At 51.3% G+C, this 26,811-nt stretch overlaps 1 protein-coding gene across 4 annotated transcripts in view; it reads left to right on the top strand.

The window, feature by feature from the left end:
• ITGB5 (integrin subunit beta 5) overlaps nt 1–25,589 on the top strand; it is a 118,367-nt gene extending 92,778 nt beyond the window's left edge. The window contains exons 11-15 of one of the 4 annotated variants that reach the window (XM_040621347.1): nt 15,047–15,269; nt 19,310–19,413; nt 22,730–22,849; nt 24,220–24,386; nt 25,049–25,589. In XM_040621347.1, coding sequence (XP_040477281.1) covers nt 15,047–15,269; nt 19,310–19,413; nt 22,730–22,849; nt 24,220–24,386; nt 25,049–25,144 — 710 coding nt within the window. In that variant the 3' untranslated portion in view covers nt 25,145–25,589. The remainder of the gene's footprint in view (nt 1–15,046; nt 15,270–19,309; nt 19,414–22,729; nt 22,850–24,219; nt 24,387–25,048) is intronic. The other 3 variants (XM_040621349.1, XM_040621348.1, XM_040621350.1) reach the window with 3 other exon arrangements.
• The last annotated feature ends 1,222 nt before the right edge of the window (nt 25,590–26,811 follow it).

Below are 26,811 nucleotides of genomic sequence, written 5' to 3'. Positions count from 1 at the left end.
CCTTCCCAGGTCTGTGGTCACAGTTGTACCTTCTACCACTGTATTGAAATTTGCGTATTTCATAAATGGCTTGATAGAGAACCATCTTGAATGCAACTCCACAACAAAGGCCTCGAAAAGTACCTTTTGAATGGACCAGGATTTGACATAGTTAATGTTCTAAGAAAGGGGCCTCTTGGTGTGATTGCTACCACTGTGTCCCTCAGGTGGGAGAGCCTAGAAAATGCTTCAGGTTTTTGTATGTATATCAATCTCTGCTGATGTATATCAATCTTTGTTGATGGTTACCCAGGTGCTACTGGCAAATATAAAAATATAAAATATATGTATTTTCTAGAGAAAGGGCCTCTTTTCCCCAAAGGAATATCCACATTGCGGTTTCCCTTATCTGTTATTATATAAATCCGAATTATGCACATGACAGCAAAAGTCAAGAGAGTCATGTTCCATGTAGAGTGCTCAGAATATGGAGGCTCTTAAGAACAGAATTTGTTATAGGATTCTTCAGTAATTATGATTGTGAGGAATGCTATACCCCTAATTAGTCAAGACACTGCCACAGAGACCATTTACCAGTGCATATTCAAATCTGGATTCTAAACCTGGCACTGCCTCTTTCTACCTCTGTGACCTTGGACTCTTTGACTTACCCTCCCTGACAGAGATATTCTTTTAAGTTTTTATTTAAATTCCAGCTGGTTAACAGAGTGTAACATTAGTTTCAGGTGTACAATATAGTGATTCAACACTTCCATACAACATCCAGTGCTCATCACAACAAGTGTGCTCCTTAATCCCCATTACCTATTTCACCCATCCCCCGCCCACCTCCTTTCTGGTAATGCTCAGTTTCTGGTAGGTTTTCTTATCTGTCAAATACCCCAGAGAATTGTTGTGAGCATCAAACAGAACAATGTCTGGGGGTGCCTAGGTGGCTCAGTCAGTTGAGCGTCTGACTCTTGGTTTTGGCTCGGGTCGTGGTCTCAGGGACGTGGGATCAAGCCCTATGCCGGGCTCTGTGCTAGGCACATTCTACTTGAGATTTTCTCTCTCTCCCTCTCCCTTTGCCCTTCCCCTTCAGTCTCTCTCTCAAAAAAATAAATGAAATCTTTGAAAAAGAAAAAGAAAGAAAAAAAAGTACAATGTCTATAAAGCTCCTTATACACTGCCTCTCCATCAGGGTTGTGAATAAATGTAAAGACCTGGTCTCCCCACCCCACCCCTTACTGGAGAAACATTTTCTTCCACAGAGATAAGCATCAGAGACATTCATGGCATCAAAACAGGTTGGTTTCAGAAGTTCCCAACAGGTTGGTTTCAGAAGTTCCCAACAGGTATACTATGATCAGGAATTCTCTAAGAATTCCATCTGTATCCAGACATTGCTCAATTCACTTGAAAGACAAAAAGGACCTAGCCCTGTAATGAAACAGTGCATCTTTCAGATTAGCCACATGAACCAGGTGCTCTGGACTGCTTGTCTCTGGGGTCAGCCAGCTTCTTGCAGCTGGTTATTGGAGAAAGTTCTTTGGGAAAACCAGAGCGTAGCAAGTATCTAGTGTTAGTGCGGCTATAGATATGGAAACCGTGATCTCTGATTGCAGGTTACTTTGTTTTAGGTAAGTTGCCGATTTCATCTCATTCAGTAAGAGCTCACTGAGCATTGTTCACATGCCAAATGTTGTGCTGGGTGCCAGGTTTACAGAGCGGGAGTCACTTGAATTAATTTCTAAATGTTTGTTGCCCCTAGAATTTTTGCACTTCTCAGAAACTTGCTGGAATTGAGGAATGAGAATACGAATCATTCATGCTTCTACCTTTACCATCCAGACTTTGATGAGATCTTGAAAGACAAGGGAGAGAATATTGGGAAACCATGTTGAGAACCTGCCTTGTTCCATGCTCTGAGCTTAGCTCTGGGAATGGAGTTTTCTTATTGCTGTTGCTCACTGCCCAGATCTTGTTTCTGCAGAGATCTTAAGCAACAATTCACCAGTGATTCTGAAAAATGACTCTTCTAAGCATTGGATTTCACCTCACTGCCTCCTCTCTCCTCTTAGAAAGGGAAATGTGCAAGAGCAGCCCTTGTGGTGGGGACCCTGTGCATGCCTTTGAACTTCAGGACTGATCCTTAAGGGCTTGACACTTGGCTTGTGAAAGAAATAATGAAACTTAAAAAGCAAAGGAAAATCCTAGGAAGACCATGAGAATGCCAAAAATAAGATTTTAGGCATGTATAGGTTTGGGTGGTATTAGTTTTTTGATGTTATAGAATAACACATTAGACAATTTTACATTCTTGTGAAATTGAGCGCTTAAAGTGTTGGTTTCATTTCTTGTTGTCGAGCCATAACTTTGAGTTTGATCTTGATTTGGAAACTGTGACATAATTGATTATAGGCCTCTGCTGCTCGGTGCCTCTGGTGGGGTGGGGCGGAATTGGATGGAGGAACCCTGTTTTCCTTTGGGATGAGTGTCCATGATTGTAAGAACACTGACCTAAGAACCGCACCCACATGCAAATGCTCCCTGGTGTCTGGAAGTTGCTCTGAGTGAGTCTGACCTGCTGTAACTTTGGCTTCCTCTGTCTGGGACACCTTCCTAAACTCTGCCTGTTGCCCTCTGACCCAGAGAACAGGGTCACTCCAATTACTCCAGCCTACAACCACCACCCTAAAAGTTTTGACCAGGTGACCCCACCATCCCCAAGCTAAAGGAATATACTTCCCAAGTTAGTATGTTATTTTAGCATTTTGCTCTCATCATGAGCAAGCACGAAATAGTGGGATTATTTGTGTCTTGCACCTTTCCTAATAGCATCAGTCACATACAGTGGATCAACATTGTATTACCTGTTTAACCATTTACACTTGGGGAAACTGAGATGCAGAACCTGGACTAAAGCTCACTGTGATTCTTTTAAGTAGGCTCCACACCCAGTGTGGAGTCCAACGCGGGGCTTGAACTCATAACCCTGAGATCAAGACCTGAACTGAGATCAAGAGTTGAACGCTTGAGTGACTGAGCCACCCAGGTGCCCCATATGATTCTTGATTATAGACTCAGACCAGGAGAACCTTGCAAGTAAATAGTTACCTCACTTCTACCTAAGTTTACTTATTTTGATTAGCTTGAGGCCCTTCCCAAATCTCTGAATTACCAATCCAGCCTTCGCTGCCGCCACCACCCAAGCATTGAGCCCACATTTTCCAAGGCTTACCTAATAAGTGCTCTTTATTTCAGTCAAAATCTTAGGAAACATTTAGTGTCTGTTTTCCTAAGTGAGTGTTTGTCTGGGTTACATAAGGATGTATCAGACACAGGAGACCAGGCTGAGGGACACAGATGAACCAAGGGACTGGCTGAGGTACCTGTCCTTTCATAACTACTATTTGATGGAAGGCAGAGTGTTCCTCTTTGTATTCAGTGGGGGTCTATCTGTTGTTATTGATTACGGTCAACCCACTTTCCTGAAGTGAACCTTTGTTAGCCTGTTCTAATTTATAAACTGCTTTTGACATGAATGTCACTTAGTTGTTGTTACTCTACCAGGGGATTGATGTGGCTGTTACTGATCTGACCCAAGTGGAGGAGGCTGTGGCTGAGAAGATTGGCCTGTTGGCCACACTCTCCACACTGGTTGGCCCAAAGCCTTGACCCAATAAAAGCCCACCTCCCCTAACTCTCAGGGGTTATTCTTGGGCAGCTGCTTCCTGCCATCTTGTGGCTTGGCTGGGCTGCTGGCAGCCAAGCTGCAGCGTGGCCCACTCATGTGACATTCCGAACCAGCTCTGTCCATTAAGAGTGCTGCACCCAGCTCTGAACAGTGGCCAGCTGAGGGTGGAACATGGCAACTATTAACCAACCACAACACGACAGATTTCCAGGTTGAAAATAGTAACCCTCTCATCCTGTTTCAGTGACCAAGAGGGTAGTGAATTCTTGTCTCTCCTGATGTGGTTGGCATTCCCCCAGAAGTGCCTGCCAGGTGGATTGGGCAAGTTAAACCAAATTCAAGATGTTGATCTGAGAAACCTCTATTTCTTTTGGCCACAGGCCCTCTGTTTTTCTTTCTGAGTCAGCATTCCTTAGGGTCCTGTGAGGACTATGGTTCATCTCACTCAGCTGTTTACAGACTTCTTTGAAACAGGAAAGATGAGTTCATTAAAGAACACAGATTTTTCCATCTTCTATCCATTGCTTTAATCTCCTGTGATTGATAGAGTTGGAACAGAGACCAAGTCCTTTCCTTGTCACCCTCATGCAAAGTGCCGTAGTGATTCAAAGGACTTGGCGGCTGGGCATCAGCATTGATAAATTAGGTTCTAAGACAGGAAGGGCAAAGGCATCCTTTGGGAGGGCTCTATCTTTGACAATGGAGTCTTAGCTTTCCAGCCAATGCTGTCATCTCAGAAAGTCATGTTGAGGTTTGGAGAAGCTTAGCTTGAGAGCAGCAGCACCTTCTTGTTTAGTGGTGGTCATATTTTGCTGCTCAGATACAAATGCAACATATGGTCCAGCAGATGAAGACAATGGGTGAGGGGCTTGTTGGGGCATTGCCCCTTGGGAAACACCATCAGTTGACCTTGTTAGGGCCGGTTCATTGACACTAAGCCAAGGACAGAGGAGCAGCTGGCCCTGAGACTGAGGAAGCATCATTGTTCATATGTCCGAAGAGCCTTTGCTGGAGAAATCTGAACAATATGCAAGAGCAAGAGTGGGGTGCAAAGCTTGTGACTTCTGCTTGACCATGACCATGACCTGCCAAAAGAAAGGGAATTCTTAACCATTTTTGTGGCATTCTAAATCTCTGGATTTTTTGGATATGTGTTAAGTATTTAAAGTACCTCAAGAGTCACATTTAAGTTCATAAACCTCAATAATACTTTCCTGTTCCCTTTCTAATTTACAGCTTTGGATGTCTTCCCTCAGGGCTTCAGGCTCGTCCTGATGATGTTCCCAACCTCTAGCAACATGTTCTGAGCATCTACTGTATGCCTGACAATTCTAGGCATCGGGCAAACAAAAATAAAATGTCATCTTTGATTTGTGTGGGTTTGCAGGCTAACGGGTTGAGGCAAATGAGTAAATAAACAAATATGTCCATGTGATAAGCAATTTTATATCTACACTTTCCTCTTAACTAAGTCTCCCATCAGCTCTTGAACACACTCAGGTCTCTTCATTCTTAAAAAAGAAAAAAAATAGAGAAAGAAAAACCCTCAACCTTCCATGCCTGACTTCCCCTTCTTTCCTCCACATTCACAGCCATATTTCTGAAAACATTTGTCCCCGCCCAGTCAGCCCTCACCTCAGTCCAGTTTGGATTTCAAAATAGGCCTTCCCAGATTCCTAATGGCCTTGTGCTACTACAGCTCAGAAGACTTGTCAGCCCTCGTCTTGACTTTCCTGCAGCAGGTGACAGTGTTGGCCACGTCCACCTTGAAATGCTTTCTCACGCTCAGTTCAGCCACCGCTTTGGTGTCCCCATTGCAGGATCCTTCACCTCTAGCGACCCATTCAGTGCTGGCGTGGCCGTCCTCTCCCTCATCACGCCCACACTGTCCCGTTGCTCAGACCTGTTGCTGAGCTCCCTTCAGCCGCTTGACTTCTTGACATCTCCACTGGGTGTCTTAATGTACCTCAGTCTCAAGATGGCTCACACCGATCTCCTGCTTTTCCTCCCAGCCACGGTTCTCTTCTGATTCTCCTCATCTCCCCTTTGATTGGTTTGTGTAAGCCAGAAACCCAGGAATCCTCCTTCTCCCAACCTTCTCCTCACCGCCCACATCCACCTGCCACCAAGTTGTCCACTGACTGCTTATATTTCTTTGAAATTTATCTTCTTTCCGTCTCCTTGACCACCTTCCTTGTCTGTTTGCAAGGTGATTGCTGCAGAACCAAAACATGCCAGTGTTCAGCACCTCATACGTGTTTTGCAATGGCCAGAAGCTGGGGCGACTCAAGGGGTAGCCTGGGAGGTTGGAGCACAAAATAGAAAGGCAGAAGCCATGCTGGAGGTGATGAGGAGCCGGGGAAGGGCTCTACGCAAGAGTGGCGTCGCAGTGTACGTTTTAGAAAACCTGACTTGGGGGAGGGGCAGATGCCCCGTGAGAAGGCAGCCAGGTGGTTGCTGCCTCCAGGCGAGGCTCTCTGCCTACCTCAGGCCATAGGAGTTTATTGTCAGGCTATTTGGGGGCTAAAGGATAAACTTAAACTCCTTAGTCTAACACTGGGGCCTCCTTCCTCCATCTTCCTCCTTCCTCCATCCACAGACATCCTCCCCTCCCTCCTGTCTGTTTGTCCATCCATTTGTATATACCTACACACAACAGGGCTGTGTCTACTTCTCTACGCTTGCTTCCCGTTCTAGCAGATCTCTCCTTCTCAGGTACTTCCCTTCCTGGCTGTCCGCTGTATTCATCTTCACAAATGAACTCATGCAGCTTTGTTTTTTTGCACCCAAAATGCCTTCTCTCTTCTATTCCAGAACCTGGAGCTGAACCTGGAGCCTATGACAAGCTCTCAGATTTCTCCGTGCTCTGACCTTAAGCAGTCTGATGACAGTGGTGGAGGAACTGTAGAGCCAGCCTAGGCTACTTCCTTTACTGTACAGAAGAGGCCAAGTGATTTAATGATCAGTGATTAAAAGAGCCAGTCTTAGGGTGCCTGGGTGGCAGTCTGTTGAACGTTCGACTCTTGGTTTCAGCTCAGGTCGTGATCTCAGGGTCATGAGATTGGGCCCCATGTCAGGCTCCGAGCTCAGCGCAGTCTGCTCGAGATTCTCTCTTCCTCTCCCTGTGCACCTCCTGTGTGTGCTTTCTTTCTCTCTCTAAAATAAATAAATAAATCCGAAAAAAGATTAACAACTAAAAGAGCCAGTCCTGTGGGTGGGTCTGTTGCACATTTTTAACTATCCCACATCCTGGGCCCCTTGAACCTTTATTCTGTGTACTGTTTTAACTTTGATCACTTACTCGTGACTGGGTCATGCTACAGGAGCCACATACGTAGTAGTGAGGAATACGGGCTCCAGAGCCAAACAAACGTGGTTTAGATCCCTGCCCTGACACCTACTTGCCATGTAGCTTTGGATAAGTTACTTGGCCTCATGTGGCCTCTCTGTGCCTCATTTTCCATCTCTGAAAATTAGGGCGGTACCGGCAATGTGGCGCAGGGTTATCGGGAGGGCTAATGAGATAATCCATGTAAAGTGCTTCAAACCATGCCTGGCCCCTTGTGAGTATTCCATGAAGTTTCTCTAGGTTAGGAGACTTTAAAAATGGCTTGATGTCTCAGTGAAGTTAAAAATCTCTTGAAGACAGTAAACTGTAACATTCTGTATTGCACATTACAAAGACTCTCCCCAATCCTGTACGGTAGACAAGGCAAGATCCCTTTTGCATTGATGAGAAAACTGGACCGCTGCCCAGAGACAGCAGGTGGGTAGCTGAGACGGCACAGCAGCATCGATGAGAAAAGACGTCCCCAAACTAAGCAGTTCCAAGACATTCCAAGTAGAGTGACAAAGATAGGACCGAGCTGGTCAGAGGAGACAGACCGAGAGAGCTGAGCTCCAGGCTTGGTGTGAAGTGAGGCGGTGCTGTGCTCTCTTTGTCGGGGAACAGCCCTTCTAGGGAACGTTCTCCAGTCGGTGACTGCCCTTGGCAGGAGAGTGCCATGTTGATGGACTCAGAAAGCCTGTGGCGCGAAGAGTACACTTGTCAAGAGCAACATCTCCCTTGCCACTGGAGGTTTAGTCAGTTGTTGCTGACGTGCCCCAGCCAGGCTGAGATCCCTTCAGAGGGAACGGAGAACATGCCCCGTGCATTTCAAAACTCTCCATTCTTTACTTTTTCTGGACCCAAAGTCAGTGTACAGAAGGGAGCGTTAAAGTAGTGGGAGAGGCACATTCCGGTGGGACCAGACTCCGAGATACCCTGAGACTAGGAGGCAGTGCGGGCAGAGCAGGGACGCGTGAGGACATGAGCAGGCCTGTTATGTAACACTAGCCTGCTTGTCAACAGGGAACCAGGAAGAGTACTTCCTAGGAGGGATTTCCCCTTCCTGTTGGAAAAAGCCCCGGACAGAGAGGCTGTGCCCTTTGGAAGCCTGTATATGCGTTAGGCCACAGAGAGCTCAGCCCACGTCTGGCATTGGTTCTCCACGATTTGTGTTTGGGCCAGGATGTCTGTGACAATGAGGGCCCTCTTTGCTGTGTGTCCACAGGCTCAGAGCAGGGACTCCAGACACCCCCCTCAGGTTACACAGGCAGGATGGTGGGCTCTACTTCTGGCTGCCGTGGCGCCCTGGCTTGGCAGCTCTCAGGGCCCTGCGTCTCACAGACACGGGTGACGGGAAGCACGTAAAGCTCAAAGTTGGTTTCCTGCTTTTTCAAAGCCAGTTGTTGGAGAATTCAAGACCTGACTTTGGTGACCGAGAAACCACCCAAATGAGCAGAGATTTTTTCAGAACACACCCCTTTTTCTTTGCTTTCACCACTTCCTGTTTACAGGCTGCCTCTTGTGAGAGGAGGGGAGACTGGGGGGGCAGACAGCTCTGAGAGGGGGTGCGGGTCTGTGAGGAGAGGAAACAAGGAAAGAGAGGAAGTGAGCAAGCAGTCTGCTTATGTGTTGGGGGTGGGGGGGACACTGGCTGGAGAGAGGGAGGGAGGGAGGCAGGACCAGGAGAAAGAGAAGGGGAACTGGGCTACTCCTCCCTCCTCTTCCCAGCCTTCTGAGAGCCAGAATGGACTCCCGGAGGGGACTGGAGCTGCTGCTGAGGGAAGCCACAGTGTGTTCCAGAGCTGGATGGAAACTATTTTGGGACCAGCTGTGGAGAGGCGGTTTGTGCCCTGAGGGTCTGACGTCTGCCTGGTTGTGACCCCGTGCTCCTGTGCTGAGTGAGAATGGGGAGAAGAGAATCACTTTTTGGTTCTGCCCATCTCAGGCTGGCTCCCTCCTTCCTCAGGCCCCCTGGCCCTCAGGCATCTCCTCTGAGGTCACTGCATGGCCACCTGGGTCCTCTGCGGGCCCGGAGTCCAAGTCCAGCTTGGGGGTGAGGGGAAGCAGTGGCTTCCCTCCTGGGCCACTTCTCTGCTGCCTCAGACATACCTCCAGGAGCTCCCCCAGCAGGGCCTCAGGCACCTTTATGGTATTGGGCTCCCCAGCAAGGTTCTGGAGGCTGCAGAGTGGCTGCACCTGGTCCTGGGTGTTCTCACTTTGGGTTGGACATGGATGGTAACCTCATGGGAGATTTTAACCCCGTCAGTTTGGACCCAACCTTCCAGAAAGTACTTCCCCCGCTATCCTCTGAGATCTATTCTGAGCTTCCCTTTCTCCTGTACCCCCATTGTAGCGTCAATGATGAGGAAGCTAGCTGGGGTTTATTGAGCACTTACTATTTGCCAAGCACTGACTGAGTGCTTTATACAGGTTAAGTGATTTAATGCATACAACAACTCAACGAGGGAGGCATTTTTATCAGCCCCATTTTAAAATGAAGAAACCAAGATACAGAGGGGCTAAACATCAGTAACTGCTGGTAAATGGCAGATTCAGGAGGCCAGCTCAGACGTTCTGATTCTGGAAGCCATGTGTTCACCACTCTCCAGGTGCCCCATTTTCCCAGCATTTCCTTGTGTCCCCATTCTCCACCACCCATGTTCCATGGTAAATGGGCTCCTCTTCATCCTGAGCCTATGCAGAAATCCCTACTCCTCCCTCTTTCCTGAGACTGGTGGGCCTTGAGAACAGTTGGCAGGGACTGAGGGGCTGGCCCCTCCTGGTCAGCACTCTCCCAGCGCCCCCTTTAGATATATGCTTTCTACCTCCAACTCCCTCCCTTCCTTTGAGATTGTGCCATCCCAATTGCACCAGCCTCAACTTTTCCCCTTCCCTGTCACTTACTGACATCCTGGCCATTCCTACATTCCCTGAAGACCTTGGTAGCTGCCTCATGCTCGTCCCTTTCCCCAAACCCTCCCATTCCTGCATCTCCCCGTGACGTTGTCCAATGCATTGGTGTCCATGTGCCTTGCTTGCTCAGCTCCAGTGGCAGTTCGCAGCAATTCCAGCCCATTTCCTGGGCACCCCCCATGTACCAGATACCAAGTTAGGGCTTTACCTGCAATAGCACCATATTTCTTGGCAACACTTCCATGAGGAAGGCATTGTCCTTATTGACAGATGAGGAAATGGATCTTCAGACAGGTTTAGGGACTTGCCCGAGGTGACGTAGTGAATGGTGGAGGACAGACTTGAACTTGGCTCCATGCAACCCCTTTGCCTCTCTCAACACGGCTGGAGCTGGAACCTTGGAGCTGGGATCTTGAGCATAGCACCCTGGCCACAGCCCTCCCCCATCAGCTTGCCTCCTTTTCTCCCTGCATCTTTCTCTGCTGTGATCTCTTCTCTTTAGAGGTTGCCCTTCCTTCAATCCCTGTTTCCCCCAAAACCTTCTCTCATCTGAATCTTTGTCTTCAATCAGAAGAGTGTACAAATTGATCCCATCTTCGGAATATCCTGTCTGCCTTCTTCCCCGTCTCTTCCTTACCCTACACAACCAGATCGCTTGTGGGAGCTGTGTGATTGCAGTCACCTCTCTTCTCCCTGGTTCTGCCCTCAACCCTCTGGACAGAAACCTGGCAGCCACCTAGGATTTGCCCTTCTTGATCTCTTCTTGTCCTTGCCGGGCCTTCTCTCTTTTGGCTTCCAGGCCACTGGAGCTCCTCTCTCCTCTCTAGCAGCAACTTCCCAGCCTGCTTCGAGGGCGCCCCTTCCTCTAAATAGTCGGGATTCTATTTTATAAAGGGAGGGAAGGGGCCATGTCTTGGCCCACAGCCCACACAAGCACTGTTGTGCTGATGGAAAGCTGTTGAATTCTGTAGAGCTGAAATTCTGTATAAATAGACACATTTACAACTTCCTGTCCATTTAGCTATCAATCATTCTAACAAAGGTAGTACTAATAATAACTTGCACGTGGAGTGAGCCGCAGCTTACAAAGTGCTTTCACATGCCCTTCAATATCCCTACCTATGTGCAATGAAAATATTTTTATGTCTGCACAGTATTAAACGGGCATCATTAAATTCAACTCACTCTGCCAAGGCATTGGGGTAGCATTATAAATGAGCTGTGTTTTGCTGAACAGTCCTTGCTTAGGCCCTCTGGGTGTTGTTAGTCAGGATCAAGTCCCCAGTCCCCCATTTAGTTTTACTGGTAATTGGTAGGTTATTGATCCTTGGGACGGGGCCAAATGATCCTTGTTATTTTAATAACATGTTCCTTTCCTACTAGGGCATTAGGAGAGGCTAAGGGCTGACCAGAAGATATGGGGAATCTCCATGCATGCAGGATGAGGGAGAGGCGGGTTGAGGCCCAACTGCAGGATCTGAGACATTTGGATTAGTATCAAGTATAACCAGACTGACCTAGGTTTTGAAGACCTCAATGGGTCACACTTTTTAAAGGAGACTTGGAAGCTTTAAACCATGATGGCTGGTGGTTGTATCTCATGTGCTGGCTCCCCACAGTTGGTAGAACCTGCTTGGAGTATCGTGTTGAGGATTTTGAGGCCAAGCCAAGGCTTCTGTGGTCAGACGGAGTGGTCTGCCATAGGTGGGAAGAAGGACATGGCAGCCCGTGCCACGTCTCTGCCGTAGCTGCTTCAGGCCGTCTTCGAGAGTCAAAGAACTGCTTCACAATCTGAACTGGGGGGAGCAGGAGAGCCAGCGAGCCACTGAACACAAGCATTCACGAGGTTTCAGCCATGACGCCAGGCCAGGATCCCGCAGCTGCTTCCCTCGTTTGGCTTGTTGGGAGTTGACTTTGGAGTCGTCAACTATTTGAAGCCAAAAGCCACATGGATAAGGATTTTCTGTTGTCCCACGGCCCCTCAGCAGCTCCCCAGTTGCTTGCTCACCCCACTGGAGGGGGCTGGGGCTGTTCATGCACTGTCCACGTTATAGGGGGCTTGCACACTGTTTCTTGTCATATCCTTGCTGCTCAGGTGTTGTGGGAGGGTTTCTGGAGAAAGCCTCTCTGGTGGTGAGTCCTGTTGCTCTCCTGCCTTTGACCCCTAACTTTCCCTGCTTGAGCCCTAGGTCTGGACCTAGCCCTGACTTCACTGACCTCTGGCTGTGCTTGGGAGCTCTTGGGCCTGCACAGTAGCAGACGTACCCAGCACAGCCAGGCTATGGCTGAGCTTGTGGAGAGTACAGAGCAGCAGGCGCCTGTACCGACCTTCTCAGCAAGCACATCCTGTCACCTCCACGCCCAGTCACCTCCCTTCAGCACACACACTTCACCTGAATCCCAGCTCTTCAGCAAAATAACATCCTACCTCTTCTCCAAGATGTTGGCACTTTGGAATACAATGTCAGGTCGTATTTAGCTAATGTTGTCTTGCCGCCACACATGATTAGAGCGAGGAGGGAAACAGCCCTTACCTTCTGAAGCAAAGCAGTCCTCCTGGCCTGGGTACACCTTGCTGCTTGTAAATACAGCACTGACTATGCCTTTCACTGTTTGTGTTTGCTTTATGGGAAGGTGTCTTGTACAAGCCACTGGAGAGTGCCAGAGCTATATTAGAAACCTACCCCAGAAGCACAGTCTTCTCTGCAGCTCACTTTGAAAGGCATGTGGGAAGCTCTACTGATGGGTAGACAAAGGAAGGGGTGGATATGGGATAAAGCAGCAGGTAATGCGCTGATGGTGGAATGTCAGTGGCAAGTACATGGACGTTCACTGTACAATCCTCTCAACTTGGCTGCTGGTTTAGAAATGTTCATCATAAAATTGTGTGTGGGGGGGAATTACCCCCAACAGTGACCCATTTTTAATTGAAAACAGGCTCTTGACCAGTGTGACCCCTAGGCTGGAGAGCGAAGGCGTTGTGCAGATTGGATCCATTTCATTCGGGAAGACTTCCTGTGGGGGATGGTTTCCTGCCTGCCAAGGCTCAGAACCGAGCTGTCCGTTGCCTGGGTGACAGGAGGGGTGTGCAGCCTCCCTCATGCATGAGCTGTGCGCACCCATCCAGCATAACCCTGGAACGGGGTGCTGCTCCCTCCTGGGTCTCCCCTCCACACGCCAGCTTCTAGGCAGTTCAGCGGCACTCAGAGCCTCCTGCTGACCTGGACCTGGCTTTTCTCACCTTCCCAGAGGGCTGCCATATGCCTCGGCACTGCCTGGGAAGTGGGAGGGTGCTCGGATTCTGCTGTGGCTCTGAGCCCGGTGCAAGCGGAGAGGCTGTCTGGCCCAGGAAGGTTGGGAGACTCGGTCTCTCCAGATGGCCTCCCTCCTGCCTGCAGATTCTATGCACTATGGAGCTGACAGAGCAGGAGGGGGCAGGAAGTAAGTGGCAGCTGAAGAAGCTCTTTGGAACTAGGTCCTAACCTAAATTGTGGGTCACACTCATTGGTGATCTTGCAGAAAGTGCTGGGATCCAACTACCGGGATAACGGGCTCGGGTGTGGGGGTAAAATGCAAGGCCTCCACCCGTGGGATGTCAGTCGCTGCCCCCGCTCCACGTCCTGCTAGTATGGAAGTGGGTGCTCAGTCATGCAAATTCTTGGTCCTTTTAATCTTAGCCTTAGCAAAATAGCGCCAGGAAGGAAAACATGCTGCAGTAATAGCATCAGGGAGATTTTGTAAAGTCGAGTGCCATGTATAGCACTGCTTTCTGCCTCTCTCAGTGCAGAGGATCAAGAATCTGTGGTCAAGCCCTTGGGCCCCTTGAAAGTGGTGCACTCCGTGCTTTTCACCCAGTGACACATTCACTCATTCACACTCACACATGCTTGTCCTCTGAACTGAGTGAGCCTCTGCCCTTGGCACCTGTAGAACTTCAGGGGATGCCCGGCCCTTCCCCCTTGCAGGCTGGGGAAAGGGTCCCTCCTGCAAAGGAAAGCAGGGCACCCCTCAGCTGGTTGTCGTCTTGGTTCGGGCCTGCTCTGCTCTCTTTCCTCCCGAGAGGCAGTGGATGCTGGAAGTCAGACTCCCTGGTGCGAGTCCTGGCTCCACAGCCGCTGGCTCATGACGTTCAATAGGCCGCCTCGTCTCCGTGTCTTGGCTGCATCAGCTGTGGAAGGAGGATGCTAAGGGTCGCTGCCGCGTGGCATGGTTGTAGGAACTATTCATGGTTGTGCTGTGAAGCCTGATGGATATCCAGCCAGTCCTGTTCAGGTAGCCTCTGCTACCCTCGGCCCTGGCTCCTGAATCCTCCGTCTCTGGGCTCCGGGTCTGGGGCCAGAGCGAGAATTCAGCGTCGCTGCACACTGTGCCTGTAACAAATTACCACAGAGCGAGTGGCCTTTAACAACACAGATTTGTTCTCTTGAATTCTGGAGGTCGGAGTCTGAAATCGCTTCCACTGGGCTGAAGTCATGGTGTTGGCAGGGCCATACTCCCTCCCGGGCTCCAGGGAGGATCCGTTTCCTTGCCTTCTCCAGCTTCTAGATTTGCATGCCTCACATTCCTTGGCTCTCGGGCCTCTTCCTCCATCTTCAAAGGCAGCAGCTAGTCTTGCATCTGTTGTCCCATTGCCACTGCCTTCTGTGGTCAGATCTCCCTTTGTCTTCGTCTTCTTTGGACCCTTGTGATGGCATTGGGGCCACCTGGAGAGTCCAGGAGATGCTGTCATCTCAGAATCCTACACAGTCACATCTGCAGTCTCTTTTGCCGTAGGAGGTGACATGCACAGGTTCTGGGGATTAGGATGTGGATATATTTGGTGGCCTGTCTTCACATGACAGCTGAGACAGGAAGAAGCTCCCTGGGGTCCTGGTCCTGTGGCATCCCTTGGCCAAATTCTGAACGCACGTGGAGTACTGCCCCACACCAGCTAGGCCGAACAAGCCGCCCGGCCCCCGGCTGCCAAAGCCTGTGGGCACTAGGCCCTTTCCATATGCCCAAACAGCGCTGGAGGGCACTGTCCATGTCCTGTTCTGTGGGCTGCCCAGGGCCTGGCCCATGGCAGGAGCTGGGGGGTGGGTTATGTGTCTGTGCAGGCAGGCGCTGATGTGCTATGTGTGTCCCTTTAGGCCACGGTGAGTGTCACTGTGGAGAATGCAAGTGCCACGCAGGTTACATTGGGGACAACTGTAACTGCTCAACAGACATCAGCACGTGCTTGGCCAAAGATGGCCAGGTCTGCAGCGACCGTGGGCACTGTGTGTGTGGGCAGTGCCAGTGCACGGAGCCGGGAGCCTTTGGAGACATGTGTGAGAAGTGCCCGACCTGCCCAGACGCTTGCAGCACCAAGAGGTAATGGCACCCTCACTCCCACTCTCACCCCAGACCAGGCCCATCTTCCAGCCCATCAGGCCCTGGGGCTGGCCAGCCTCTTCCTCCAGTCCCAGGTGCCTGGTCTTGCTGGGGAGCGAGACTCTTACAACAGTAACTCAGTGTTAACTACACGATATATTAAAATAGTATTTTTGAAAAGCTGGTTCCATGGGGATTTTGTAAGAAAATAAAAACAGAACAAAAAAACAAGACTGCTATTCTATTCCCAAATTTAGAAGTTACCAGATTACTGACTTAAATTAAACTGGTTTTGGTACCAAAATAGTGGCTTCTCAGAGCCTTTCGAGTGCTATTGAGTTTTTCAAAAGGGGATTTAGCATGCATCTGTTTTTCCAATGAGTTGGAGCCCCTCCCCAACATTAACATTTCCCAAATAACCTTTCACAGGACGCCCGTATGGCAAATGCAGCTTTGAACAAAACATAATCAGAAGGTAGATTGGATAGGAGGGCATCCGACCTAGATAAGGCCTGCCAGAAACAAACCACAATGGGTTGTGAATTTTCTGCTCCATTTATAGAGAGAATGGAACACTGCTGCTGAATGCAGAAATTGTCTGGACAATGGGCACCAGGCCTCCGCTGCCTCGGCCACAGGGTCACGTTCCCCAGGCTGACCTCCCCACGGCTCTGCCCTTCACCCTCTGCCAGAGTGTGAATGTGCAGGAATTAAAGGGGTCAAGGAGCTATGCCATCAGGAAGGCAAGAGTGACCGTTTCTCTTGAATTTTGCTAGAGAAACAGCTGTGTCAGCATCATCCAATGTAAGGGGCCTCGAGTGAGGGAAATGGGCACAGATAATCAGAAACAAATAATAATACAGACATCGTCTCTCTTTGGCTGGGGAATGCAACTGTGCAATTTTCTTTTGGCAGATTTCCCCTCCAAATGTCTGGCTCAGGCTGATAATGAAAGGAGTTCACGGTCTGTGAGCCTGCTGTGGCTGCTGGTCAGTCCTTGCTCAGAAATGTTCTGGGTGGCAGAACCCCTGCTTGGACGTTTGCCTCAAATAATCCAGGCGTGGGTAATTGAAAGCTGGCTGCAGATTGAGAGACAAGATAGATAGGGCCAGATTTTATTTTGTGTAAGGGAGAGTAAGGGAGAAGAAAAACAGATCCACTTTAGACCTGCTAAGAGTGGAGAAATAACACAAATCCAAATAGAAACGTCCCAGGGGAGAACGGTAGGATCCTGGGTCTGCAGCCCAAATAGCCATGGCCATCTGAGCATGGAGTCACAGCCATTACCCACATTTGATGGCGGCAGGAGGGGCCCTCCCCCAGCTCGAACTCTTTTAGGTATGTGCTCCTTGTCCTTGGGGCACACGAGGTGAAGGGGGGGGCTACCGAGGACAATACACATGGAGTCAATAAAAGTAGATAAAGCCCATTTCCTCCTTTCCTCTGGGGCCACAAGGCAACGTAGGTTCGGCATAGGTCAATTAAAAGGCCTGACAACCTTCGCTTTAGTCAAAATGACACAACCCTAGCTGCAAATGTTTCAGACATAGAAAACATAGCACTTGATAATTTCTTACCCATTAAGCAATACCAAAGAAACAAGGAGAGCAAGGAGGTGCTGTAAGGAGACCACTATGCCTTCTTCTTTATCTCTGGACCAAACTGACCCTCTGTCTCTTTCACTGCCCAGTTGCAACTGTTGTTTTAAACAAATTCCCTTTGATAGTGACTTATAGCAGGCTGTTTTTCTATTTGCTGTTTTGCCAAGAACCACCAGGTTCTGAATGTCTTATGTCTTTTTTCCCCCTGGGGTTTCAGAACAGCCAATCTCCACTTTCTAGCACTAACCAAACATACCCTTCACCTTGGGTGAGGTCACACTCAGCCTCAGCTGATTTCAATTAACAGGCTCTCTGAGTAAAGTCTCTCTCAGCAACTTGTTTGTTTAAAAGGCCAGACTTATTTTAACACATGACTACAGTATATCACAAGTTTCAGCTCCGTGTGTGGAGCATACGAGTTAGACTGATATGTCCACATGGATAATTAGGGAGTGTTTCCTGGAAGTGGCCCCGTGGTTTCATGTGGTTTAATGACAAGCAGGGTTGCAGCTAGAAGGCTCGGGGAATCCTCGCTGAGACAGAAGGTCGGCTGGGGGGGCCACTGGCAGTGTGTTCATCCAGGAGGCCGGAGGAAGGGCCCGAGCTAAACCGCCCCTTCCTGGCCCCCAGCCCAGTCTCAGTGGCATGCCCTCTGAGACTCCGGCCTCAGGGGGAATGCAAACATTACCAACTTGTTTGTAACTCCAGACTGTTTCCATGAAGTCTTTCCCAGGAAAGTGGGATTTTATGGCCAGTTCTGGGGTAGCTGAATTCTTAAGACTTACCCTCTTTCTTCCTTAGTGTTCAGAAGGGGGAGTGAGGACTTGGGAGGGGGTTACTGAGAGGCAGGGCACCTGAGCACCGGACCAGCCGCCACTTCTCCCGAGCCCCAGCACCTCCCTATACACGAAGGGGGTCCTTAGGAAGTACTTTCTGGCTTGCTTCCTGTTCCCGTGCTCCCTCCACAGTTGCTCCCCTGGTAGTGTGGTAACGGGCCTCAGTCTCAAGGAGTTAAAACAGCAGATGATGATAATGAAGGCTGTGCACTGTGGTCGTACAGCCCTCTATATTTTTGCCAGAGAGCTTTCCAGACACACAGCCTCGTTGGTCCCCACGGGCCTGTGGGGTGAGCGGGGTGGTGTATCCCCGGGATTGCAGCGGCTCTGTGGGGTCACCGCCTGTGCTCTGCACACTAGGCTCTTGGGCCCTCACCCCGGATCCTGAGGAAGCCCCTGTTTCCAGAGAGCTCACCTTCCTTGCAGGCCACCGGGAACAATGGGTTCCCCGCCAAGTCCCTGAGAATTTACCGTCAGCTGGTTGTTTTGCTCCAACCTGCTCCTCCCTGGGGTTCCGTTTGTGCTTCCCCGTCCAACCATCCCCCAAAGGGGTCGGGGCCCCTCTCCACCACTGCAGGCTTTACTGACCCTTTGTCAAAGCTTCACTTGTCTGGCCCCACCTCCTCAGGAGTCACCTTCTTCCTGATGTAAGCCAGAGATAGACGGGGGTACCTGGATCGGGGTTGACAGTGGCAGGTACAAGTTCGGGTCCTTAACTGAGCATCTTTGTTAAGCATTTTCACGGAATGACAACATCTGATTTAAACTGTGGTACCTGAGGTGAGAGGAGAGAGGCTCAAAGTGTCTCTTTGGCTCCTAACCTGATTTCTCCAGAAGGCCCCTGTTGAAGTGTAGGTTTCCTGGGAGGAGGCTGTCATCCTGTGGCCTCTACCAGAGTCTAGTGTAGACCAACTCACAGGGTGTAGCCCAACTCACAGGCAGACTCCGTCTGGGAGGGAGAAGGGGCTAGTGCCCGAGGGTCTCCTAGACAGTGGTTCACCGCCCTCACTGTGAAGCCAAACCCAGGAGCCCAGGCTGTGCCTCAAAGATGTGGGTCTCATGGGTGTAGTCAAGCCCTAGAAACAGTATTTTCTGAAAAGTCCCCTGGAGAGTCTAATGTTGAAGGCCCTGCCCTAGCAGTGATCTCCTGGTGCAATCCTGGGAATTGGGGCAACGTGGGGGCATCAGGCACTGGCCGAGGGGGTGTGAGGACCCCTCTGCAAGGCACAGAACACCATTTTTTAATCACTTGAAGTTTCCCGCTGCAGACTCCTCACTAGCATCTGAAGCAGCAGAGTGCAGATGGGTTTGGCTTCTGGTATCTAAAATTGAAAGTTCTCCAGCCTGCAACTTGACATGTAGACCAGACATGTCTCTAAAGTCACATATGTTCCTCCAAGGACCCTCCGGCTTCCTGTATAACAGCAGTCAGAGGCCAGCAGAAACATTGACTGAGGCCAAAAATGTGAAGATAGGATGAAGTTAGAGCCTTCAGGGGCCCAGGCCTGGCAGGAGGGTGGGCCACGCACCACTGGTGCCCGGCTCCTGGCGGAGAACTACGGCACTGCATCTAACACCCGCATTTATCACCTCTTCTCCAAAGAGACTGCGTTGAGTGCTTGCTGCTTCACTCGGGGGGCCCGGCTGAGAACCAGACCTGCCACAACGTGTGCAAGGATGAGGTGATCACATGGGTGGACACCATCGGTGAGTGTGCCCCAGTGGCGCTGGGCAACCATCCCCTTCTGTATCTTGGCAGACACCTCAAGGCTTCCTCCCTCGTGGGGATGATTCATCGGCAGGGCCGCCTGGCGGGGAGCAGGGCGGGTCTAGCGTTGGGTTAGGAACGGCAGCGTCAGGATCCTGAGCTCTACTGGTGGCTCCCTAAGAGGACTTGCGGTGCCTGTGCTAAGGCATAAGTTCCAGGCTCTCTGCGGTGTACAGCCTCCTTGTTCGTAACTTTTTGAGCCATCCCTGGAGTCCAGCCCGTCCCTAGCCACATCTCTCAGGCTCTCTGAAAGGCTGGTGTATTAGGACAAGTCGTGTTAGCTGCTGTGACAAACAAACCCCAGACCTCAGTGACCCAACAAGATAAAAGTCACTCACTGAGAGTCCAACTGAAGACATTTCCGGTTGGCAAGGCCTTCCGTGAGGTCGTTCCGGAACGCAGACCCTCTCTCTATGAAGGTTCCACTCTCCTCAGGGTCCTTGGAATCCTCTCCACTCATCAGCACGTGGGGGAAGACAGAGTGAGGGATCACGTGAGATGCTTCTGTGGGCCAGGCCTGGAAGTGGTGCCTGTGATTTCCACCTGCATTTCATGGGCCAGAACCCAGCTGTCTGGCCTCATTAGCTGCAAGGGTCACTGGGAAATGTAGTCAAGTTATGTGCCCAGGAGACAGGGAAACCACGTTTGATGAACGACTACTGGGTCTCAGCCTGGTGCAGCTCTCATGATGCTGCAAAAGGCGTCAGAAGGGGCTGAGCTCGAGTGGGGCCCGGATCGCACCTGGGCCCGCGCGCCGCCCTGCCTCTTGTCCCGGCGGCGGCAGGCATCTGTTCCTGCAGCTCTCACCCGTGCCTTGTTCTGGTCTCCGGCACAGCAGCTCTCGTTTGACGCTTCTTCTTATTCGAACCGCTCCAGTTTGACTGCATCCATCCATCCCTGTGCCTTTGCCTCTGGACAAATGGCTACGAGTTCATTTCTGAGTGGGAGCCCACAAGGAGGCTCAGAGGTGCACAGACCTCTGCTTTCTACCATCGCTGGGCTGCCTCCGTCCCTTTTCTAGCACACCCATTGCTGTCCGGCTGAGGAGTTTCTAAGGGTAAGAGATGCAGATCACATACCTTAACCTTGTGTGCACATGGCTGGCTTCGGAATTGGTCTGGAACACTGTAATGACACCAAATCAAAGCGGCCCTGTGTTGGAACCCTCACACATTCTGGCAGCAATGTAAAATGGTACACGACTTTGGAGAATGGTCTGGCCGCTCCCCCCAAATTAAACAGTTACCACACAGTTCAGTAATATCACTCCTGGGTATATACACAAGAGGACTGAAAACACGTTAACCAAAACTTATGCGTGAATGTTCATAGCAGCATTATTCATAATAGTCAAAAATTCAAAAGAACCCAAATGTCCATGAACTGATGGAACATCAGTGGTACATCCACACAGGGGAAAAAGGCATGGTGTCCTGATATGTGCCACAATGGGGATGAATCTTCCAGGTATTCTGCTATGTGTGAGAAGCCAGGCAGAAAAGGACATGTAGTGTATGATTCCACTTACGTGAAATGTCCAAATAGGCAAAAGCACAGGGACAGAAAGTAGATTGGAGGCTGCCAGGGGCTGGGAGAGAAGGGGATTGAGACTGCTCGCAGGAAGGCTTTCTTTCGGGGGTGATAGAAATGTTCTGGAATTAGATGGTGAGAATTGTTATACAGCATTGTAAACATACTAAAATGACTGAATTGCACCTAAAATGGTGGGGGGAGGGGACACGACTGTGTGCCATGAAAGGGGTTCTGCCTCTGAGGCTCCTCTGCTGGCAGGCTTGCCCTCTCCCTTGACCTCAGCTGCTGCGGGCTCCTGGCCCCAGCCTCCTGCCTTGGCCCCGAGTCGCCTCCTCTGTAGCCTTCCTTGTTCCTGCCCCCCTGGTTTTAAATGACCACTGTGGCCACATCCTGGCTCCTGAGTACATTGAGTCACGCACTCAGCCAGCCCTTGCTCACTGAGCACCTACTATATGCTGGGGCTTGTGCTAGACCAGGGGCCAGCGGGGAGCCCGTGGAGTCTAGGTTCACACCATTTTCCTGCCACTGCTTCTGCCTGCTACGTAAGGCCTGGCTCACAGCAAGGTCTGCCCACTGACCTGGGACAGTGGCCCCCGCCTAGGCACACACAGTCCAAAAGGACAAGATGCTGCCTTCCTGGGGCCCCCAGCTGATGCACCCGCTCTGGAGCAGTTCCATCGGGCCCGCGTAGCCTCTGCTCAGAAAAATCCTCCGTGAGATGTCTGCTCAGATTCACTGTTTATCCTTGTCCTCCTTCTCCTGGGCTTTTTTCATGCACAGACACTACATGCACCCAGACCAGACTTACGGGTGGGGCTGAGAGAACAGTCCAGGCGCTCACATTTGATGACCACACTAATTGGTCTGGTTCCAGGTTAAAACTCCTTTGAGCAATAGGGCTGCGAAAACGAGAGCTGAAAGGCGTTTTACGCGGTAACCTCAGCCCGCCACAGTTGCTCAGGACCAACTGGCCATTGCTGCCAAATGTCCCCTCCCCCTTCCCTTTCCTTACTCCCTTTCCCTCCTAGAATTCAGTCTAACCCTTTCCCAAAGAAGCTTTGGAGTGCAGGTGACGCCTGGACAGGGGGCTGTGACTCCCTCGTGTCGGGGGAGCAGCAGTGTGGGGCCAGGCGGGGGCTGCTCACTGTGGAGGAGTGCAGCAGGTGGTGTCCAGGCCCTGCCCCGGCCTCCGGCTCTGCCCTGCGGCACCCTTGTCCAAACGTCCTCGTCACCCTTGGTCATTGTGGTTTTACATCCTAGCACATGGCTGCTGACGCTTGGCCACCGCAGCGGGCTCTCAGCCAAGTGGACTCGACCGTGAGCTCTTGCCCAGGCCCCACAGGGCATTGGATGGCTCTTTCCTTTCTGTGTCCCTTTAACGCCCAGGGCAATTGCACGTACCAGCCTCACCCCCAAGCATAATGCCAGTGCCTCCTTCTGCTTCCCATCACTCCTGGCCAACACTTGGGAGGTTGGAAGAGCCTCTCTCTTGCATTCCCCAGGGATTGCTCACACCTCAGGGGATTCATGTCCCTGGAGCAATGCAGACTCCATGCTGGGGCTGCATGCTTGATGTGAGAAACCGGAGCTCACTTGTAAAGGCCCAGCCTCCTCTTAATGCCTCTCTGCACCCCCTTTCTTAACTGAGGCGGTCAGCTCCCTGCCCATCCATCAGCGCACTGGGTTGCTCGGAACAGACATTTCTGCTTGGTGTTCTTCCAGTGAAAGATGACCAGGAGGCTGTGCTTTGTTTCTACAAAACCGCCAAGGACTGTGTCATGATGTTCACCTATGTGGAGCTCCCCAGCGGGAAGTCCAACCTGACGGTCCTCAGGGAGCCAGGTGGGTCCGGGCTGGCTCTGTCTGCTCCCCTGGGGAGCTTGGCTTCTGACCCCTTTCCCTGCTCTGGGCTTGTCGCCCTCTGTCCTCACTGCCTTTCCAAACAGCAGAGAGAGGAGGATCACAATTCCTCATGAAGACCAGGGTCTGAGGCCGCCCCTGCCCAGCTCCTAGAGTTTGGCAGAAAGGTGGGCATGGGCCTGGGGACCCACTGTGGGGTGGGGCTCTGGAGGTCACGGTCTGGAGGCATGGGAGCTAGAGCGTCTCACCTCGGAGAAGCCGGAGTGCGGGGTGGGGCCGGGGCGGGGAAGAGGCCACAGCACATACTTCACCTGCGTAGCTGACGGCGGTGAGCAGCTGCAGCTTCTGCAGAGGGAGGGCGGGTGTGGACTGTGGAGGCTGGGGGGCCAGCGCTTGCCTCAGGGAGCATCTGGGTCCACACCCAGCCACGGCACTTCCCCGTCCAAGACGCGCTGGGTTACACTGCTGCGCTCAGCTCCTGGGCCACTGAGGTCGAGCCTTCCTGCAAACATGGATAATTCTGCCTCCTGCTTTGGACCAGGGACCAGTGGCCTTTCATTTTGGAGTAATTAGGGTTTCTAGTATGACCCCTTTTATTCTTCTCTGGAAGGGGGGCAGGGGTGAGGAGAAAAAGGGTTGCTCCCTTCAATTTACAGCATTGCAAACTGTTTTTCTAAATTGAGCCAGACCACATAATGTCCTTCTTGGGGCCAGAGGCAGAGGAAATGCTGCGCTACCAGCCCAGGATGCGTGCCTGCAAGAATGAGGCTTTGTTTTCAAGTGCTGTCTCTGCGGTTCTTTGGAAATAAGCACATTCGCTGCAGAGGGCCACACTAAGGGCTTACAAATGTTGGCTGGCCCCCAGCCCAGCCCTTGTGGATGCGGCTTCATGGAACCTCCTGCCTGCCTGGTCTGCTCCTGAGACCATTTACACGAAGTCTGAGACAGGTCCAGTCTGGAGAATGGAGACTGGGCCAGGCTGGGGCCCGGGCACTCACGCGAGGGGAAATGCTGCTGAGCACACAGTGCCCACGGCATGTGGGAGGGAGGGGGGCGGCCGCCAGGGGTCTCGTCTACATGTTGCCGCAGGTGGACTTGCTCTGTGGTCTGGAATAGGCGCCATCCCTCTTGGACTCTCCCCCTTTGTGTGCACTGGAGAAAACTCCCCCCCCCCCCGCAACTGCAGGTCACCCAGAAGCACTGTGGGACCTAAGAGAGAAGAGAGGGAAGGCATTTTTAGAGAGGCACACCTGTCGCTCCAGCTAGGCCATGAGGCGGGGGTGGGAGTGGGGCGGCGTGTGCGGGATGCTCTCCTGGTGGCTTCGCTCACCCTGCCTCCTGGTCCCTTCCAGAGTGTGGAACTGCCCCTGACGCCACAACCATTCTCCTGGCCGTGGTGGGCAGTATCCTCCTGATTGGGATTGCGCTTCTAGCAATCTGGAAGCTGCTTGTCACCATCCATGACCGGAGAGAGTTTGCCAAGTTCCAGAGTGAGCGGTCGAGGGCCCGCTATGAGATGGTAAGCCAGTGGGATGCTAGAAGTAGACAAAAAGTCAAGCTTCACGGTCCAGTTGAGGTCTACAAGCTTTAAGGTCCGCTAACATCTTTGGCATTCAAATCAAAGAAACAAAACCCGACAGGCAGTGCGTGGCCAGTTCTGGATGGTGAGAACGCACGGCCCGGGAGCACAGGGGGCCCTGTGCAAAGCCCCACACCAGACCCAGCTCAGGACCCTCATAGGGCAGAGGCGCGTGGCACAGCCTTGGCAGGAAGAATCTGGACGGTCCTAGAGAGACCGCAGACTCAGTAAAGGACCTCAAGTTCTTAGAGTCCGTTACGGCATCCATTTGTGTGGGTCTTGTCTCCGCAGGCAGACTGCGTTTTGCCAGAGGACTGAGCTCAGTGAGCACCCCTGAATTCCCAGTTAGTTTCTGTTAAAGTTGGAAGGGACTTCCAAGATCATCTGGTCCAGCCCCTCGTTTCAGAGATAAAGAGCAGAAGCTCGGAGACCGGGAGGGTCTTTCCCAGGGCGTGACAGTCAGCGGCAGCATAGGGCTGTCACCGCCTGTGTGCTCAGGCTGCCGCTTTTCAGGGTGACGGGCTGAGGAAGGGCCTCGAACCCTGAGTATGTGTGTTCAGATGAATGGACACACACGTCCTCTTGCCTTCTGTGTTCTGTAGGCTTCCAACCCTCTGTACAGAAAGCCCATCTCCACGCACACCGTGGATTTCACCTTCAACAAGTTCAACAAATCCTACAATGGCACCGTGGACTGACAGCTCCTTCTCGGAGGGCCAGAGGGGGCTGATGAGAAATCAGAGACTGATCCGCCTTCGACAGCCGCTCAGCGGGATCACGGCCCCCTAGAGGGACAAGCACAGACAGCTTCCAGTGAGCCTGGGCTAGGAGCTCACTCCCTGCACTCGAAGGCGGCCAGTGTGCCACCTGGCTGCCGGACCACAGCCACGCCAGGCAGCCACCCACCCTTCCAAGCCCAGGAAAAGGCCCGGGACCTTGGCGCTCTCAGCTTTCCACACCACATCCAGCACATCTCCGGGCATGGCTGGGGGCCTAGGCCGCCTCTCCCTTCCAGGAGGGCTGAGCCTCCAGCCTGGCCAGAGGAGAAGGCTCTTGGGAGCATCAGAGTGTGCAAAACCAACACACGCTCTGGCATTTCTCGTGTTGATCATTTTTATATGAAATAAAAAGATCGTGCATTTATGGTATAGTTCTGATTACTGCGAACTGTCTGCCTGATATCTATCCTTGCACAGGGGTGTTGGTGGTGGGATTTTCGAGATGCCTGCTGAAGGCACATTGTTGCAAATGTCAGTTTTCCAATCCTGTCTGTGTTCGTTTAGTACTTTTGTAATGAAAGGGGAAAAGTTTGGGATTGAAAGTAAAGATTAAAACCAAAAAAGATTTTGTGTTTGCCTGACATTCTCTGTGATGCACGTATTCCTCTCTGAAGTGGTCCTAAGTGGTGCCCCAGTGGGGCTTGAAAAGGCTGTGTCCTTCCTCGGGGGACCCAACACAAGCCAATCCACTATTCCAGACCGGGATTCTTCAACCAGGGCTCCATGGGATGCTCAAGGGAGAGCGAAGCCTGTGCCTTGGGACCCTCCCAGGTTTGGTGTAAAGAAAGAGCTCCACGCTAGAAACTGTGGAAACCACCCCCCTGGATTGCCTGCCCTGTTCCACGGTGCTGAGGCTGCAAATGGAATGTGCACATGAAGCAAGGTCAAGATGTGACTTTCACCCACGGTCTCTTTCCACATGGAGAATAGTTCCCTTCCAGTGCCTTCCCCCATCAACTCCCAACTCCCAACCAGGCCCAGAGCACAAAACCCATTTCAGTGTTTTTTCCTGCGGGTCCCTGAAGTACCCTTAGGATCCCCTATCTGAGACGGAAGGGACCTGACAAATTGTCTGATCCTGTCCTCCGTCCATGTGAGAGGAGAGTGTGAGACGGGCAGTCACCTGCCCAGGGGTCAGGACGTTAGCTAATGACGAACTGGTCCCAAGGCCCAGTTTTACACCCAGCCCGAGTGCTGGCCTCCTAATACCTGCTCACTCCTGTAAAATCTCTTTCACTAATCAGTTTTTCTGCTCTTGGCATCACGTCAAGGCTATTAGGCTTTCATTCCAAACTTCTCTGTCCTCAGCCTTGGACCGATTTCCCTCCATTTTGGCAAACACGGAGACAAGTGCCCGTCAATAAATAAGGCCTCTTACTGGGGCAAATACAAACGGATTCTGAGTTTCCTTTGTTCTGTGTAATTAGGATGAAACAGAGATCTCATGACTTGATGAAGCTGCCTTAAAACCTTTATTGTAATAAAGCCAAATGTAAACAAATATATAAAAGAGATAAATGGTGGCTTTGAGACTGAATTGAGAAAAATACAGTTTTGGAAGAAACTGGGTTTCTCTTCTGTTTAAT

This window comes from Ursus maritimus, unplaced genomic scaffold, assembly GCF_017311325.1.
Source record: "Ursus maritimus isolate PB19 unplaced genomic scaffold, ASM1731132v1 scaffold_4, whole genome shotgun sequence".
NCBI lineage: Eukaryota > Metazoa > Chordata > Mammalia > Carnivora > Ursidae > Ursus > Ursus maritimus.
Note: the sequence above shows the minus strand (reverse complement) of the source record. Positions and strands in the feature narration are given on the sequence as shown.